The following is a 17803-nucleotide window of genomic DNA, read 5'->3' as shown; positions in this document are numbered from 1 at the left end:
TTCTTTGTCCTCCAAACTTCAGTGGATTTGCTGAAAATACCCCAAAGCTCTGTCATCAAAATTCAGTTTGTTTTGAAGGCAAAAGATTTTTCCCTCCTCCCACACAGCCTATTTGGATGAGTGGAGGGTTGTTTTTAAGGGTGAAAAATATTCATGATAGAGATCTTTAAAAATCTGTCCCTAACTTTATTTGTTGTACAGGAGGCACATAGAAATTAAAATGGTACTAAGAGTGGTGCCTAGACTTGATAAGAACTCTGGGAAGTCAACCTTCAGTCTTGTAAGAGCCGATGGGAGCCCAGAACAAGGTCCAGTTAATAGAATACTCTGCAAACATGCGGACATGGGTCCCATTCCCTTTAGGCAAGGAAAAAATCCAAGTGGTGCCCCTAAAATTCTAGTGCCAGGGAGACAGAGCTGTGTCTATCCCTGAACTCACTGACTAGCTAGGCTGGCTTGATCAGCAAATTCAAGGCTAGTGAGAAACTCCATTTCAAAAACCAAACCTCAGCTGTCCAGAGCTACAAGCTCTGGGAAGAGCATACTCACTGGTTGTCCATTGCTAGACATTCATCCCTGAAAAGATACATATAAGTGACATTATGTATGTATGCATACAATAGCAATAAATGAAAAAAGAGGCCATGAGTTTGAAGCATAGTGGGAAAGGGTATATGGAGGGAAGAAAGGGAAGGGAGAAATGTAATTAAATGGCTATCTCAAAAAGAAAACAAATGCTCTCATAAACAAAACAAGGTAGATAGTACCTGGTAAGCCACATCCAAGACTGACCTCTGACCTGCATTGTTCTGGTCTCTCTATTACCTAGCTCAATACTCACTCTCTAACAGCTTATTCATGTTGGGACAACTGTATCCTAATAGGCTGAGCAATATTTTCAGAGATGTGTTTCAATGACCCAGCTCAGATCTGTGTCATATTGTTTATATTCGGAATCTGGAAGCTATCTCTGGAAGGCAGGGGATGCCTTGAAGCTATCAAGGAATGGACACACTGAATGGTATGACATTAAGTTTGAGTCTCAGAGAGCCAAAAGGTGTAGTTAGCTTCAATGTGTAAGTTAGGGAAACTTACACAACCCCTCTGTGTTGAACTATGAAGTTGGAGTTCTGATGTTTACCATGTAGGATCTGAGTGTGGGGAGGCACGTAGACCAAGTGGCCATGTTTCCTGGCCACCAGAAGTGATCGTAAGTAACTGTAATATGGAGTGCCACAAGGTTTCCATCTTTGGAGACAGCAAAGATGGCTTTTCAGAGGAGGTGATGCTGGAATTATGTCATAAATCCTAACAACAGAATGAGAGCACCCACCGGGTACTTTCTGTGCCTTGCTGGCTTCCATGCTTTGGGCACTGTGTACAATTTTGTCTCGTTTAGACCTCACTACAGTCCTCAGTTCTGGTTGTTTTCTGCATTTTATAAACAGAGAAAGTGAAGCTCAGAGAGGATAAGTGACTTTCCCCACGTTATTCAGCTAAAGGGTAACATTAGTTGGAACATTCAGTACTTCTTACTTCCCCTCCCTGAGCCTTTGCTTACCCACTCCACTACCCTGCCTCTCTTGGAGGTCAGGTTTGAGTTTTTTAAGATAAATGGAAAGGAATAGAAATGCTTATTAAAAATGTGTGTGTTTATACTTATGTATGTATGCATGTGTGTGTGTGTAGGGGTGTGGGTGTGTTTGTGTGCCTATGTGTATATTCATATGCATGTGTTTGGAGGCCAGAGGTCAACCTCAGACCTAACTTGTTATTTCCCAAGATGCTGTCTACTTGGTTTGGGAGAGAGAGAGAGAGAGAAATAGAGAGAGTGTGTGTGTCTCAGTGTCCTAGAAGGCTAGCCAGCATGACCCAGGGATTTACTGGTCTTTTCTTCCCCAGCAGTTGAATTACAAGAACATTCTACTATGCTCTACTTTGTCACACGAGTTCTGGGGACTGAGCTCAGATCCCCATGCTTGTGGTACAAGCAACTCACTGACTGTGCCATCTTTCTAACAGCAAGGTTTAATGTATGTGTAGATTTGGTATTATTTTAATCACTGTCCCTCAGCTGACTGATAGGACCAGGAAGGCAGGAGCCATTCTAGTCTGGTACCAGTACACAGTAGGTGTACAATAAATCATTTCTGAACAAAGAAAGAACTCCACAGGCTGCACCTTTCCCCAAGCTTATATCTCATATCATGGATAGATGAGCATGTTTGCCTCACCAAATTAGTCTGCCAACCTCTGTGTCTAAAAAAGGACACTATCACCAAAGCTAGACAATTTTGTAATTAGCCACATGGGATGTTTCTTTACAGCCAGCAAAAATTTTCCAGTGCAAAAGATGAGGTAATCTCAGAGAACAGGAATTCTTTTTGTCTTCTTCACCCTCATCACCTTCTGGTTCTCTGTGTCTGAATTCTCTTTAAGGGCCTGAGATTCATTTCTGGTGATACTGCCATCACCGGAGGAGAGGTGAGTGGGTCACATCAGCACAGAGAAGCCTACACTCGGCACTTAGCTTCTCTGGTGAGGGGTTTTCCTTGAGGTTGGTATTACAAATAAAGCACTGACCTGTGGTGTCAGGCAGTGGCTCAGGAGGAGGAAGAAGAGAGCAAAGCATGGAGGCGGCTTTCTCCCAGCGAGTATGTGAACAGTGCCAATAAACTGTCAAATAAAATTAAAGTTCAAAACATACAGCCTTCAATTTGATTTCACTAAGATGCCGGCTGCTGCTCAGAGGGAATACAATCGATTCTGTTTTGACAGGTCTCAGTGTGTGCTAAGCGGTAACAGTCTCTGCTCTGTGGATTAGTAGAAGTTCACCTTCATTTGCAAAGTAAATGGGACCATATCAGGGTGAAATGATGCTTCTAATTCTGTCATTGGCTCTGTCCCCTTAGGCTGTCTCTTCACTCAATCCTCTCCTTTTTGCTCATTCACTTCACATTACTCTTCCTTCCTTTCTTATTTCTCAGCATAATTTGGTGCTTCCCCTTTTGTTTTCCTCCTGAGGTCCCCCTCACGTGCTAGGCGCTGGCATTGGCATTTACTGTGTGTCCACCACTTGATTCTCTTGACAACTTAGGAAGCAGGTAGAATTGCATCATGGGATAGATGAGGAAATGGATGCTCCTGTGGTGAAGAGCTTGCACAGATGAGAAGTGGGAGACACACATTCAAACCTCTGCTTCTGTGACTATCATAATCCATGCTGTTTCCATGACACCCATGACCCTGAACTCTGGCAGAACACTGGATCATTCTGGGAAGCCCCAGAAGTACATGTATTAGTCATCACTGCCAGATCTGTGCATTTCATTAGCCTCTAGAGGGATCTGAGATATGGAGGAACTGCCCAACAGGCAGGTCCTCACCATTTTTCTTAGCATACAAGCAAAGCATACATCAAGGCACGTTATATGTCAGATGTCCTTTACCCTATCTCGTGAGAAGGACCTGCCTTTCTGGAAGTCATTGGTGTATGAACGTACAGTGTGTCTTTGTGTTTGTGACACAGGTAGGCAAATGGGAGAACCAGACACTGAGCCTGAGACACGCCGTGTGGCCGAGGTACAAGTCCTTTTCTGACTGTGAGCCAGATGACAACCACCTGAGCATTGTCACCCTGGAGGAAGCCCCTTTCGTCATTGTAGAAGACATAGACCCGCTGACGGAGACCTGTGTGAGGAACACGGTGCCTTGTCGCAAGTTTGTCAAGATCAAGTGAGTTCTGGGATGCTCTTGGCTATGTGTGTTCAATCCCACCTAAGAATTTATACGACATTATCTACAGTCCAGTCATAATATTAATTATATCCCATGTCATGATCATATAGATTAGAACATTTACATGCCTGGGGATGTGCCAAGAATGCATTTGTTTAATTCCAATGTTGATATTGATTGGGTGGTTTTTGTTCATGGGAAAGTGATACTAGCAGATTATAGGAATATTAAGAAACTCTTCAGGGCTAGAGAGATGAAATTGATTGGCCAAGGACTTGTCTTGCAAGCACAAAGACCTGAGTTTGAGCCAATGATGATGATGATGATGATGATGATGATGATGATAATAATAATAATAGCCAATTAAGCATGGTGATATACTAGGTAAGTAGAGACAAATGGAGTGCAAAGTTTCACTGGGCAGCCGGCCCAACCTACTTGTTGAGCTCCAAGTGAGAGACCCTGTCTCAAAATGAGGTATACAGCTTAGGAACCCTCCAGGTTTGATCTCTAGCCTCCAATGCATACACAAAGACAGTGCCCCCCCCACTTCTCCCCCCACACAAGCACAAACATACCACTCACACAAATAAACAGAAGAAAGAAACCTGTTTAAGGCCTGCTGTGAGTAGGCAGGAAAGGAACCAATCAAACAATGGGGCTAACAAGTGGTATCACCTCACACTTGCCCTTCAGTCTTTTCTTCAATAACACTCACTCTTTTCTGTCCCCTTCAAGCTCCATTCTCCAGCATGTTCTTCTTCCCCTGTCTCTTATGTTTCCCAGATGGGTACTTTCCAAGTTTAAATAAAAACTTGCCTGGGCCTGGAGTAGTACTAGCCTTGCACACAACTTTTAGTTGGGATCCAGGTGGGAATGAACTGCATTTGTGCCATTTTCTCTTTTGTCACACTGAAGAAAAAGCTGACATTTTAAGTTTAGGGTTCTTCTTCATGTACAAACACTTCAGGGACCCAGATACTGTCATGGCCAAGACAAGGAACTTGCAGTCACTTGTTGAAAATGGCTGAATGCAAGTCAGCCAGTGAAGTAGCTGGGTAGATGAATGCTACTAGGCCTTGTGAATGGGACCTATTAGAGATGTGATAGGAGAGTATGCTGGCCTGCATGAGAGCATTATAGCTCACAAGGTAAGGGCTAGACAGTTGAAGGCCTGGGAGAAGAACATCCTAAGTGCAAAGGTCCTGTGGCTGGAAAAAGTTTAGCAAGCTCGATAAACCAAAGGAAACCTGTTAAAGTCTGGAGAGGAGGGAACTGGAAGGATCTGGAAGAGAAAGTGTGGGGAAGGGGCTGGAGCATAGGGGCAGGAGACTGTGAGCTGAGATTGGTCAGATGAAAGCAGTCTCCCACAATCAAAAAGCTTCACCTCAGCAAGAGACCTGTGGCCATCACAAAACTTTGTCTCAAGCAACCAGTCAAGTGGGTCTCCTTGTGAGGAGTTAGAGTGTGGAGTCAGTAGCTGGTTGAAAGCTAGCCTAGTGTGCTCATATGAGGCTCTGAGTTCAATCCTTGGAACCACAGAAATTGGGTACAGTGATGCAAGCCTTTATTTCTAGCACTCTGGAAGGGGAGGATCAGGAGTTCAAGGCTATGCTCAAATACATAATGAACTTGAGACCAGCCTGGGGTACATGCATTTAGGATATGAATGATATGATGTGATATGATATATACTATAGTCAGTAGCTTCAGAGGCAAAATGAGATAGATCCAAGTCCCAAGTCACATTTCTATGGAGAAACATGAGCCCAAATAAATTACTCTCTTTAAAAGAATTGACTTTTCTATCGAAGATTAAAAAGCTTAACACAGTCAAGTTAGTGGTTTGGTTTCCTGCAAGAAGGTGGTATCTTTCAACTGCCTCTTTCCATGTGGAAATGAGAGAAGCTCGCCGTGCCTGTGTGTCTAGGCAAAATTAGGGTGTTGGATTTAACTTAGAGCAATAGAAATATACCAGGATCCACTAATCCCAACATTAACACACATGGGAGTTATTGCTTTTTCAAACTAAGAGGCATTGTCAAAGGCTGCACAAAGATTCCAACCAGGCAGTGTGAGCGGGCACATTTGTTTTCTTGGTAATTCTCTTACGAGGAAGACCTTTTGTACCTCACATGTCATCTCTTAAACAGTGGGTCCTTGAGTGCACTTGCAGCTCTTCAGAACCTGAGAAATGACTTCCCATCTGCTCTGCTAAGTGTTGAAGACATGGAGAGAAAACTGGAAAGATGATTTGCTTTGATCTGTGAGGAGAAATGGTTATTCTACCAATAAACTCCTCACCTGTCAAATCACTGAAGGGAAAAGAAGTTCATTTAAAATATATTCATATATATTTTAATATAGAAAATCATTTTAAATATTACATATTAAAATATTATATATATTCTATGTATATACACACATATATTTGTATATTATTGAAGACACTACCTTGAAGCAGATGTCTTGGGTCTCTGGCTCTTAGAACTTTTGCCTTCTTTTCTGCAATGTTTTTTAGGTGTATGGGTTTGTTGTAGCTATAGCAGTTTAGGCTGGGAACACATAGTTAGTTGCAACTTTCTGTAATGGGCTCTGTCTGCTACAAGAAGATGCATCTTTCATGAGGATGAGCCTTAAATTTATGTGGCTATAAAGATAAATATTTAGAATATGGTAAGAATTATCCTGGTTTAGGAAAGAGACAACTGTTGTCCTCAGGGTACCATAGCCTTGCCAGCCATAGGTGATTGGTTAGATTTATAGTACCAATGATTCTTTTATACTAGAAATACTTTACATACCTTTTCATGTAACCATCTGTCTTAGCTTCCAAAATTATAAGAAGGCCCATTTTGGCTCAGGCTTTTAGGGGAGTTTCAGTCCATTATGGCAATGTGATGGTTAATGCTGTCAATTTGACAGGATCTGTTGTCACTTAGGAAACATCCTTCTGGGCATGCTTGTATGGAGGTCCATACTGGGTTAATTGAGATGGGAAGGTCCATCCTTAATGTGAAAGACACCTTTCTCTAGCCTGAGGGCCGCCATTGAATAATAAGGAGATATTGAGCTGAGAGCCAGCATTCTACTCTGTGTCTCTCTATTTCTGTACCTCTGTATCTGTCTCTGTGTCTCTGTGTCTCTGTATCTCTGTATCTGTCTCTGTGTCTCTGTATTTCTCTCCTTCTTGACTGTAGATACAATTAACCAGCAGCTTCACAGTCTTGCTCCCATGCCTTCCTCTCCATGATGGACTGTACCCTCAAACTGTAAGCCAAAATAAACTCTTCCTTTCTTTGTTTCTGTCAGATACTTTGTTGCAATAACTACAAAGTGATCTAATACAGTGGGGAAAGCATGGTGGTGGTTGTGGCTCCATCCATTGTGGTTGGAGATTGGATGTCTTTATATACAGCACCCCAAAAAGCAGAGAGTGAACAAGAAGTGAGTCTGGATATAAGCTTCAAGATCCTCCTCCCAACAGCAACCCTTTCCAGTGAGGTCTCACCTTTCAAAAGTTCCACAATCACCCCAAACAGTAGCCACACCTATTAGTGACTAAATGTTCTGACATACGTGCCTGTGGGAGACACTTCACACTCAATCTGCCCATGTTCTCAGCCATCCTGTAAAGTGATGACCTCTCTTTTCAGGAGTCAGGACACTCAGCAGAGTGCCCTGTTCTGTGATAGCAAGCCAGCCTAGGCTCTTCACACAGCACTTATTTGCATTGTCACTAGCCACACAGGAGAATTGCAAAGCCATTGAACCACATTGGCTCTCTTTTCTTATGTTTGTTTCCATGAATCATCTTTGCTTTGAGTGATGGAGAAGAGCTGAAGAAGCTGAGGTATCATTTCCTAGGCTTTTCTGTGATTAAGACACACCCCCTTCACACTCATAAAGGCTGGGAAATGAGCCATCGGATGTCTGAAGTGATCAGGTGTGCTGTACTCAGACAGCATAATGAATTTAATTAGTAACTTTGCTTGTCTTTTTCACATTGTGTCTTTGGAAACCAGTTGATTATATAGAGGAGGCACTCACTGTGCGCTTATGGGGTGAACATTCACTGTGGCCATCCATATCTAGAAATAAGCCTTGTGGTCAAGGAATATCATTAGCTCAAAAGCTGCCTAAGACTTTCGGCAAGGCTAAGAGAGTACCTGTGATCCCTACTCTAAAACAGGGAGCATCCATAACTTTTGTCTAACATATCCAAGGAATTCTGGCCAGATGGAGGATGAGGTATAAGTATGTGGTGCAGTTGCCAAGAGAAAGAAAGAGACCCTAATCAGTGTACAAGTGTCAAAGGAAAATGGTAACTGGACCTGTCATTAACTGAATGTACCTGGGCTTCTATTGTTTTTCAATTCACCATGAACCCTCTGTTCTGAGTATTTGGTAGGGGAGAAACAGATACTTACTTCCTATCACTTTATAGCATTGGCCCCACCAGTCATTGTGTGTGAATGTATACAAGTGTGACTTCTAAAATGAGGATGGAAGGTCAGGAAAGATCACTTAGGTTGTAGGTTAAGACAGGGAAGTCACCATGATGTGTCTGGCCAAACAAAGCCAGCAGTGAGTAGAAGTTGGGGATAGGATCAAGTGAGGCTGCCCATGACCTTGAAATAAAGAAAACAGGTGTAACCTGTAACCCACTCCCATCACTACAATTATACTGCCAAACATGTCCACATCCCTGTATGCAGACACTGATGGATATCTATGAGGCCTGAAACATGTGTATCCAATTATTTGCAGAATGCATACTCACTAGAAAACGTGGGGGGAATATCTCAAAAGTACAGGGAATAAAAAATATCCCACCTGTCAAATATAGCTACCTTTCCTATTTCATGTTTTTTTTTCTTTTCTAAATGGCATTTTGTAGAGGTTTGATTTGGTGTAGCTAGGTTTATGTTTGTATTTCTTTGTACCCTACTGTTTCATAAGGCATATAAACCTTTTTCCATTTTGATCTTGAATTTCTATAAACATAATTTTGATGCTTAGCTAACAATTCACTGTGTAGATGCACATAAATTGGAGTTTTCCAAAAGAGCGGGTTTTTCATGACTGTGGAACTCACCTGTAGGACTAAGCAAATAGGATGCCCACTGGTGCAAGGTAGAATTGAGTGTAGTGCCAAAAAGACCTTGATCTTCAGGTAAGGCTTCTGGGAGCAATTTACCACTACTTGTTTTCCAAGATCACAGTGCTTTCTGTAGTTGTGAAAGACTTATGGATGTCCCTTGGATCTGACCTATCAAATGAGTAAAGCCAAGTGGCTGTAGAGAAAAGTGAGCAGAGCCTCGGGAGGCTACAAGGTCACCTTCAATATGGCAATGCTATACAAATCTTATTTTGCCTTTGTTTGTTTATGTGGTGTATGGGTAGGAGTATATTCAACTGTATGGGACAAATGCATATGTATGTGTGTATGTATACTTTTTGAGGCTAGAAGTTGATTGACATTGGGTGTCTTTCTCAATTGTTCTCTATTTATTGAGGCAAGGTCTCTTATTGAACCTAGAATTTACCAGTTATTCCTAGCCTAGCTAAGCAGTTTACGATCTCTGCCTCTCGTGCATGGATTGCAGGCAGCCACTGTGCCTGCTTGACTTTCTGTGGGTGCTGAGATCTGACTTCTGATCCTTATGTTTATTCAAGATTGTCTGTGCACTGAGCTATGTCCCCAGCCTTTGCTGTGTCTTCCCAGGGCTTTTTCTTGCCCTAAGGTGTTGTCCTTCATAAATACCATCTTTGTATTTCATGCCATGCATTTACACAGAAAGAATGATATAATAAACCTTCACTTGACTGGCAGTTCTATTAAGAGGTAAAATCCACAGCTCCAGAACAGAAGAATGCTCAGCTGTCCTGTTTCTATGGCACGTTTTTAGGAGTGCCCACTTCTCCCCTTGGCTCTAAGTGTAAAAAACAAAACAAAACAAAACAACAACAACAAAACCCTTTCCTAAAGCCTTTCAAATTCTCTGCTTCATTTTCCTTTGTTCTAAGGTCAGTTTAGATCAGATGACAATACTCTGGATAAAGAGGTTTTATATGTTCAAAACTCTTTAAAAAAAAATAAGTGTTGCTAACTCTCCTTTGGTAATGGAGTGTGATCTACACCAAATTCAGAGAAATGCCATGGAGGTGAAACTCATAATTAGTATACAGCACTCATCAGAGTGCCTAGTGATTAGCACTGCTCAGCAGTCTAGGGGCCCCACAGATGTAGCTGAGCTATAGAGGGCTTGCCTTGAATTCAATGACTCTAATTTTTGGCACTCAGGAAGTGTAGATGTGGGAATCAGAGCTCAAAATTATCATCAGCTGCATAAGGAGCCCGGGGCCAGCCTGGGCTATATGAAACTGTGTCTTGTAAAACAAGAAGTTCAGGAGGTAGCTTAGTGGATAAGAGTTCAGGACATGAATGTGTGAAGACCTGAGTTTGAATGCTGAGCACCCATGTCAAAAGCTGGGTGGGCATGGCTATATGTGCCTATAATGCTAGCTTTGTGCAGGGGATGGGAAGAAACATACCCTGAGAGATTGCTGGCCAGCAGCTTAATCAAAATGGCAAGTGCCTTAGAATTAATGAGAGACCCTATGTCAAGAGAACAAAGTGGAGAGTGATAGAAGGCATGTGGTATTCTCTTCTGACTATTGCATACAAGTGCACTATCACACACACACACACACACACACACACACACACACAGAAAGAGAGAGAGAGAGAGGGAGAGAAAGACTAAAGAACATTTCCAACATTTGCTTTTAGAACTTACTTCTCCTTTATGGGCTTCAACATCTCATCCCAAAATATAAATGTATATACAGCCAAGAGCACAACCTTTTGAGAGTAACTTTGTGTGATCCTGGGATTTCCTTGGCAGCAACTCAACTAACGAAGGGATGAATGTGAAGAAGTGCTGTAAGGGATTCTGCATCGACATCCTGAAGAAGCTGTCCAGGACTGTGAAGTTCACCTATGACCTCTACCTGGTGACCAATGGGAAGCATGGGAAAAAGGTTAACAATGTGTGGAATGGAATGATAGGTGAAGTAAGTCATCTCTGCTACCTCCAGGTTCTCATCCCAACAGAGGGCCTCAGGGTCCAGTGGTGATGGGAAGAGAGGATGAAGGCCATGTTTTTTCTTCCATCCAGGTGGTCTACCAGCGAGCAGTCATGGCTGTGGGCTCACTCACCATCAATGAGGAGCGTTCTGAAGTGGTGGACTTCTCAGTGCCCTTTGTGGAGACAGGAATCAGTGTCATGGTCTCCAGGAGCAATGGCACTGTCTCCCCTTCTGCTTTCCTTGGTATGTGAATTTCAGGGTAATGATTTCTTCCTTGAACACACCACACCACATACACATACACAGACACACACACACACACACACACACAGAGTGGAGGGGAGATCCTGGGTAGTGTAATTATCTCAGCTGGTAAAGACCTTGCTGTGTAAGCATGAGGGTCTAAGTTTGTTCCCCAGAGAATGTTACATTTTAACTCTTCCAAAGAACCTCTACCCCATCCCCTCAGCTCATATTTTTTCATTTATCTTCAACATGGATATTTCTGCTCATAAATACCATCACATATTTAGATACTAGTCTTGATCATTTAGAATAAAAATTAATATATTGCTAAAACCATGAAAACATTTTAAAAATAAATTAACTTGTCTGTCTGCACACACACACACACACACACACACAATCTTCCAGTCCACTAATCATTTATTTACTAGAAGTAATGGAAACTGTCCAGTAATTTATTCTAGTGCAGAAACAGTCTAATAAATATATACTGTTATAGAATTAATAGACTCATATTTTAAGTGTGGCTATCCTTCTTGCCATATAATTTGTAAAGTAGGAAATGCTTTCAACTTTTCATTTAACAGTTTCACAAATGTCTTTACATGAAATATAATCAAGGTGGACTCTTCCTACTGTCCACCTGCCAGGAGCCTAGGACTGTATGTGGGCTTGCATCCTGGTGGGAGTCATAGAAACTTCATGACACACAGCCTAACACAATTAATTTCTTCTTTAAAGCAACTGTGTGGTTATAAATTATTTTCTAGAAATAATATTGTTAATATCATCAAGTTCAGATTATTAACTTTTTCCTCCTATTCCCATATAAATGAGTTTGTTCATATTTGGCAATGTATAGACAGATGTTTGTCTTAAGAAGAAAGCTCTAGGACTGAGGGAAATGGTTTTATTAAGGTCAACTAAATTTCTTATACTTTTCCAGAGCCAGGAAACATCATTAAGATTATGATTAAGAAAATCACAAGGACTGTAGAAATGACTCCATGTCTAAGAGCATTTAACTATTCTTGCCGAAGAACTGAGTTCAGTTCCCAGCACTCACACAGTAGCCTACAATGGCCTGTAATTCCAGTTATAGAGAAGCTGATGTCCTCCCCTGGCCTCCATGGGCACTACATGCATTAGTGCACATAGACACATCCAGGCACAAAAGCATGCACATTGAATAAAGAAATATGCACATAAATAAATGTTGTTTGAATTACAAACTCATACTATACCTGTATCCTTGATCCTCCTTGACTTCATTTATGTCCCATCAGCAGCTAGTGTCACTGCCAAGCCACTTTCTCTTGAATACAGTGTTGACTAACAGGATTTGGGAGACTGTCTTATTCACAGCATCATATGGAATACTATTTTCACTTCTTGTAATCCAGTTAAGCTGTTGAAATCCTTGCCGCTCACTGCATTTGAGTTTGTACTTGTTATTTCAGTCTTTACAGCCTTTGTTGGTCTAATAACGAGCTGGAGAAAGACATACCTTGATTTGTTCTCCCCTTTGTCCTTTTGTTTGACACAGATTCTGAGATCCATATCTTGAGGGAGCCTCATTATACCAGAGAAATGCAACTGGTTCCTCCTGCCAGTAATGCAGACTCTTAGTCATTAGGAAATGGGCGCTCGATTAGCTTCCTCTGTTTATTTTTCCTGCTTTGCCCACCAGACTGTTTAACACAAGGCAGCTGCCCTGGGGGTTAAGATGGGGGAAGGACTGATTTCATGGAGTAAAGTAGAAAGAAGTGCCTTTTCACAAAATGCCTAATGTCCCTAAACCACAGAGAACTTTTTCTACCGCAATCAGAGACAAAGAATATCAAGTGACTTGTCTCATAAAAATGGGTCGCTGATATTGAATTTGGCCTCAACCCAGTTTCATGGATTTTTTAAAATCTTACCTGTGTCTGTAGAATATTTCCATAGGAAGTCAACTCTTTTGACAAATTTAACACCCTTCTTCGTAATGTCTCTTTAAAAATATAATACATTGTACAGGAGGGAGCTGCTTTCAAAGTATTTTTCCTGGTCTCCAGATTATATGTCTGTCTGACTGACTGTGCACCCCTTATTTACAGACATCATGTGCAGGTTATGAAAGTCATAATAAGCCGAGCTAAGCTGCATTTTTCCATTCATGGGCTCAACCATGTGGAGAGCCTAAACACTCAAAATCTGATTGAGTCGCTCTTCCTTAGTTCCTCTCCTCTCCTGCAAAACTTCATTAAGTCACTTGGGAAACATCAGTCAGGTAGTAGTGTTGAGCTTTTGTGTAAAAGCATAACCAGTGGCTCTTCAAGGACAGAGATGGTGTCTATTGTAATATTTCCATCCAGTTAATTCTGAGAGCTTGCCGAGCAGGTTAGATTCTTTGATCCATAGAAATGCTAATCTGGAGTCTTCCACACTGATGCTCCTTCTTAGATAAATGTTGAATCTGTTTTAAACCATTGGAGGATATAACTTGGAGCAACCTAAGATATTTCTGGGTCACTCCTGCTATGGACTACCTCATTTACATTCTTTTTCATTGTGGGGTGTGCTTGTGTGCATGTGTGTGTGTTCTATAAGTAGTAGGACACAAACACATACTTCATCTATTAAAAGCAGAATACTTGACCAATACAATGGCTCAATGGGCATGCACACACACACACATGCACACACACACACACCACACATACACACACTACATAGATGTGACATACACAAAATAAATAAATAAAATCACAATTAATTTAAAGTCAGACTCCTAAAACAGTGCCTTTGATTTCTGAGGCATAATTACAAACCAAGAGACTAATGATGTCACCTTCAAGTGAGGAGACATTTGGATAGTGGCCGGGATCAGTTTTCTGACTAGTGACTACCAGGTATTCTGTCAAATAAAACCTGCTGCAGGTTAAAAATTCTGACACATGAACAGAACACTGTAGTGATTTACCCTTAAGTTTTATGATATCACCAGGTCCTACAAAGAATGGGAGTTAATTAGTAAGTGTGATTTTATTAACTGAAGGCGCTTTTTCAGCACTGGCGACCACACATCATTCATCATTTCTGGTTGTAATTATGGGATCAGTCATTCTTTCCACTATGTGGTGTGTGTCTACAGCACTTAAGAGGCAGTGCTGAAGGCTTTCCCCGGGGACAGCTCATGCACTCCTCATGTGTCCTGGCAAGACACACCTTCCCATTAGTACACCATACTTGCAGAATCAATTTAACATCTTTATTCTTGATGATTAAATACTCTTTTGATTTCCTAATTATCCATCTACCTATCTTCCTTCTGGATGCACCTCATTACCAAGTTGCAGTAACTCTAAGAACATAATGTTATTTATTGCTCTAGCTGAAAGCAGCTAAGATAAATTTCAGTTGCAGCTTTGATTCCTTGAGCTCATTTTCAAGTAAACAAGGAAGCCATACTGTCACCTGTGCCACCTATTGGGCTCTAACATATTCACTCTATTGAAATTTCATCCAAACCTTTTGTTCCAGGCTCTAAGTGATCCAATGTCATTATGGTATAGACACATTGCTTCCTTGCTGTACATTAAGGTCATCTTCTGGAATCTGCCTGTGTCCAAGACCCACAGACTCTATTCCTGACTGATAGCAGCTTCACAAAACTTGTGAAAATAGTAAAGTATTTACCATTGAGTGGCATTGTCACACTTATTTGCTTTACTATCTAAAGTGTGTTTTTCTGGGGAAAATGAGTTTCAGTTGATTGGTGCCTGTGTGTGATATCTCCCCATGATGCAACCAGTTAGAGATTTTTTTTTTGATGAGTTTTCGAACCCATCTATATTATGCATGATAACACAGCTTTAATCAGCTAATGTTCATATTCTCAACCAGGTTAAGTGGAAGTGTTCATTTATACACAGGATCTCTGACCTTTCTAGAATGTTGTAAGGCTTAGGACCTTGTGTCCTACACACTTCTGAGATACCTGCCTACTTCCCAAGTTACATACAATGAACTGTTAAGATAACTTGTAAAGGAAGTAACCATCTACCCATCTAAGGCTTCATTACCTCTGCTCTAATTGGTGTCTTATTGAATTATTCCATGAACATAATAGCTCTGAATGACTTTTGGTTGAATTTAAGCCCATCACCCACCTCAGTAAGACATGTGGGCCACAGGGATCTCATCCATATGGAGCAGATGGTGGTAAACTGTGACCTTCTAATATTCTTGTCAATACCATAATTTTATAATCCTTTATGGCAGGGCATAATTTTCCATCTACTTCTGAAATCCCTCATATATTTTCACAACTAGTATATAAAAATGCAAATGAAAGTAAAAATTAAAGCCACATTTTTGTAGAGTTCATATACTACCAATTTGGGTCTGGCTTTTTTCCCCTCAGCTATGGTTTTCTAGATGGTTCTGTGATTACACGTGGCCCCATGGCCTGTTTGTTTGTAGTCTAACATATTCCTTCTCATATTATCCTTGACCTGGTTTATATAATGTCACATTCCTTTCTCTATTTTTATCATCTTATGTACAGTCATACGAAGTGTCTGAAATCATTTTATAAAAAATGGTTTCACATATGAGTAAAAATGACCAGCTTCTTTGGAATAATCAGATTTGATGACAGTAAGTTTCATAAGCTTGTGGGTAGATGGCTGGGCTTCCTGTCAGAGGGGAGGAAGAACTGACTGCCTATACATTTGTTCCTTATCTCTTTCCCGTAGAACCCTTCAGCGCCTCTGTCTGGGTGATGATGTTTGTGATGCTGCTCATTGTCTCTGCCATTGCTGTCTTTGTTTTTGAATACTTCAGTCCTGTTGGATATAACAGAAACTTAGCCAAAGGGAAAGGTAAGGAAGCCTTCATAATCCTGGTACAACGTGAATGCTATTTCAGGACTAGGAAGATGGGTCAGGGTGTAAAGTGCTTGCTGTGTCTGAGGACCTGAGTTTGTATCTCTAACACTCATATAAAAACAAGATGCCATGGTGTGTGAGCATCCATAACCCAGCACTAGAGGTAATGGAGCAGAAACAGTGGCCAATCTAGCCAGTTGGTGAGCTTTAGATTCAAGAATACCCTGTTTTGAAAAATAAGGTGTAAAACTATAGAGGGAAAATGGTCAATTTTGAACTCAGACTTCCACCTGAGCATGTGTGTGAGCTCTCACAGCTGAATTCACCTATATGCACATAGATGTATAATATGCATGCTCACACTTCCATGCATATACACACATAGGCAGAGAGAGAGATTTGGTTTTAGAGCACTTTGCCCCACATTCATAGAAATGGTGTAGGCACATTGATGTGACAAGTATAACCTATTTGCTTGAATTGAAAACAGGCTCTAAGCATAAAATATTTCAGTTTTATTATAATTTGAAGTCAATAATGGTTAGGTAAAAAATAATTGATATTCAATTTGTTGAGAAAACAGAGTTGAAGAGTTTTGGCAGTTTATTTTAAAAGTGTGGATCAAAAGAAGTATTAAAATCATAGCAATTTCAATCTATGCAAATAAAATGACCTGATAGATTCTACTTTAAGAACATTCTTTAAACCAGTGAATCTTATTTGCATTAGTTTGACAATAAATGTAACTATAAAGTGGTGTATTTCCCCTGAGTTAAATTTTCCCCTTGATGGTGTCTGATCATAGTGTACTGTACTTGATAAATGAAGAACTGGTGATGGAAGTGGAATTTAAAGGTATTCTTTGGTTATAACTCACTAAGAGGCTTGCTAAACACATCACATCATTTTGAGTAGATTTCCCTTAATGCACGGCACATATAGAAGTGGATGTTATTAGAGAGATGCTAGCATCAAATCCCTTTCCCTCAATGTGACTTGATATTGCATAGAACAGGAGACCTTGGAACCAGGAATAGAGCTCAGGGCTATATAGTACTTGTTCATCATGTGCAAGGCTCCGAAGTTTGGTAGGCAGGGTGGGGGGAAGGACTCAAATATCCCTCCTGAATAGGACATCTTTTAATTCAATACATACAAATGTAACTTGAAAGATTTAATACTAGAAACAGTCAAGAGGTCATGGAAATTTATTTGGGGCATTGTTTCATTAAAATCTTTCTGCTTCTTAGCTATTGAAGAGCAGTGGTACTATATAATCCACCTCCCAAACCATGAAAGGACCATTCATAACCACGTGCTTAAGTAAGGGCTGAACCATGAAGGAGCTTTCACACAGCGGTGGTGAGGCGATTCCTTGTGATGATCACATGAGGATAAAAAATGGCTTCCACCAGCAGAGATTACAGTTGTTCATTCACACATTCCATGCATGGATATTTACTGAGAATATTCAGTGTGCCAAGCCCCATGTGGGTGTAGGAGACAAGGTGAATCAGATGGAGCCTTCTTGATTCTCATGGACTTTAGGACTTAGGTGGGGAGACAAGAAGTAAAGTCATTAATTAGTCACTAATTAGTTAATTAGACATTAATTAGCTACACAGGTAGTATTAAAGTGAATAAATAGCACAAGATAGACTCATGTGATAGTGAGGGATGGGACACTACTTTAGATAGGGCACCAAGACAAGGAAGATTTTCAGAGCCAGCTAAGACCTAAATGAAGAGTTTAGCAGTGATAAAAACAGGAAAGAGTGTTCAATTAGCAGCAGCTGCCAACAGGAAAGTCTGGAGTTATAGCCCATCCTGATATGTCAAAGAAACAGAGT

At 40.9% G+C, this 17803-nt stretch overlaps 1 protein-coding gene across 1 annotated transcript in view; it reads left to right on the top strand.

The window, feature by feature from the left end:
• The window catches only part of Grin2a (glutamate ionotropic receptor NMDA type subunit 2A), a 381691-nt gene that overhangs the window by 297464 nt on the left and 66424 nt on the right, over positions 1-17803 (top strand). The window contains exons 6-9 of the mRNA XM_051181444.1: positions 3530-3735; positions 10650-10818; positions 10923-11076; positions 15822-15947. Of these exons, the coding sequence (XP_051037401.1) occupies positions 3530-3735; positions 10650-10818; positions 10923-11076; positions 15822-15947 (655 nt within the window). The remainder of the gene's footprint in view (positions 1-3529; positions 3736-10649; positions 10819-10922; positions 11077-15821; positions 15948-17803) is intronic.

This window comes from Phodopus roborovskii, unplaced genomic scaffold, assembly GCF_943737965.1.
Source record: "Phodopus roborovskii unplaced genomic scaffold, PHOROB, whole genome shotgun sequence".
Lineage (NCBI taxonomy): Eukaryota > Metazoa > Chordata > Mammalia > Rodentia > Cricetidae > Phodopus > Phodopus roborovskii.
The sequence above is the reverse complement of the archived record's forward strand: the minus strand, read 5'-3'. Positions and strand labels throughout refer to the sequence as shown.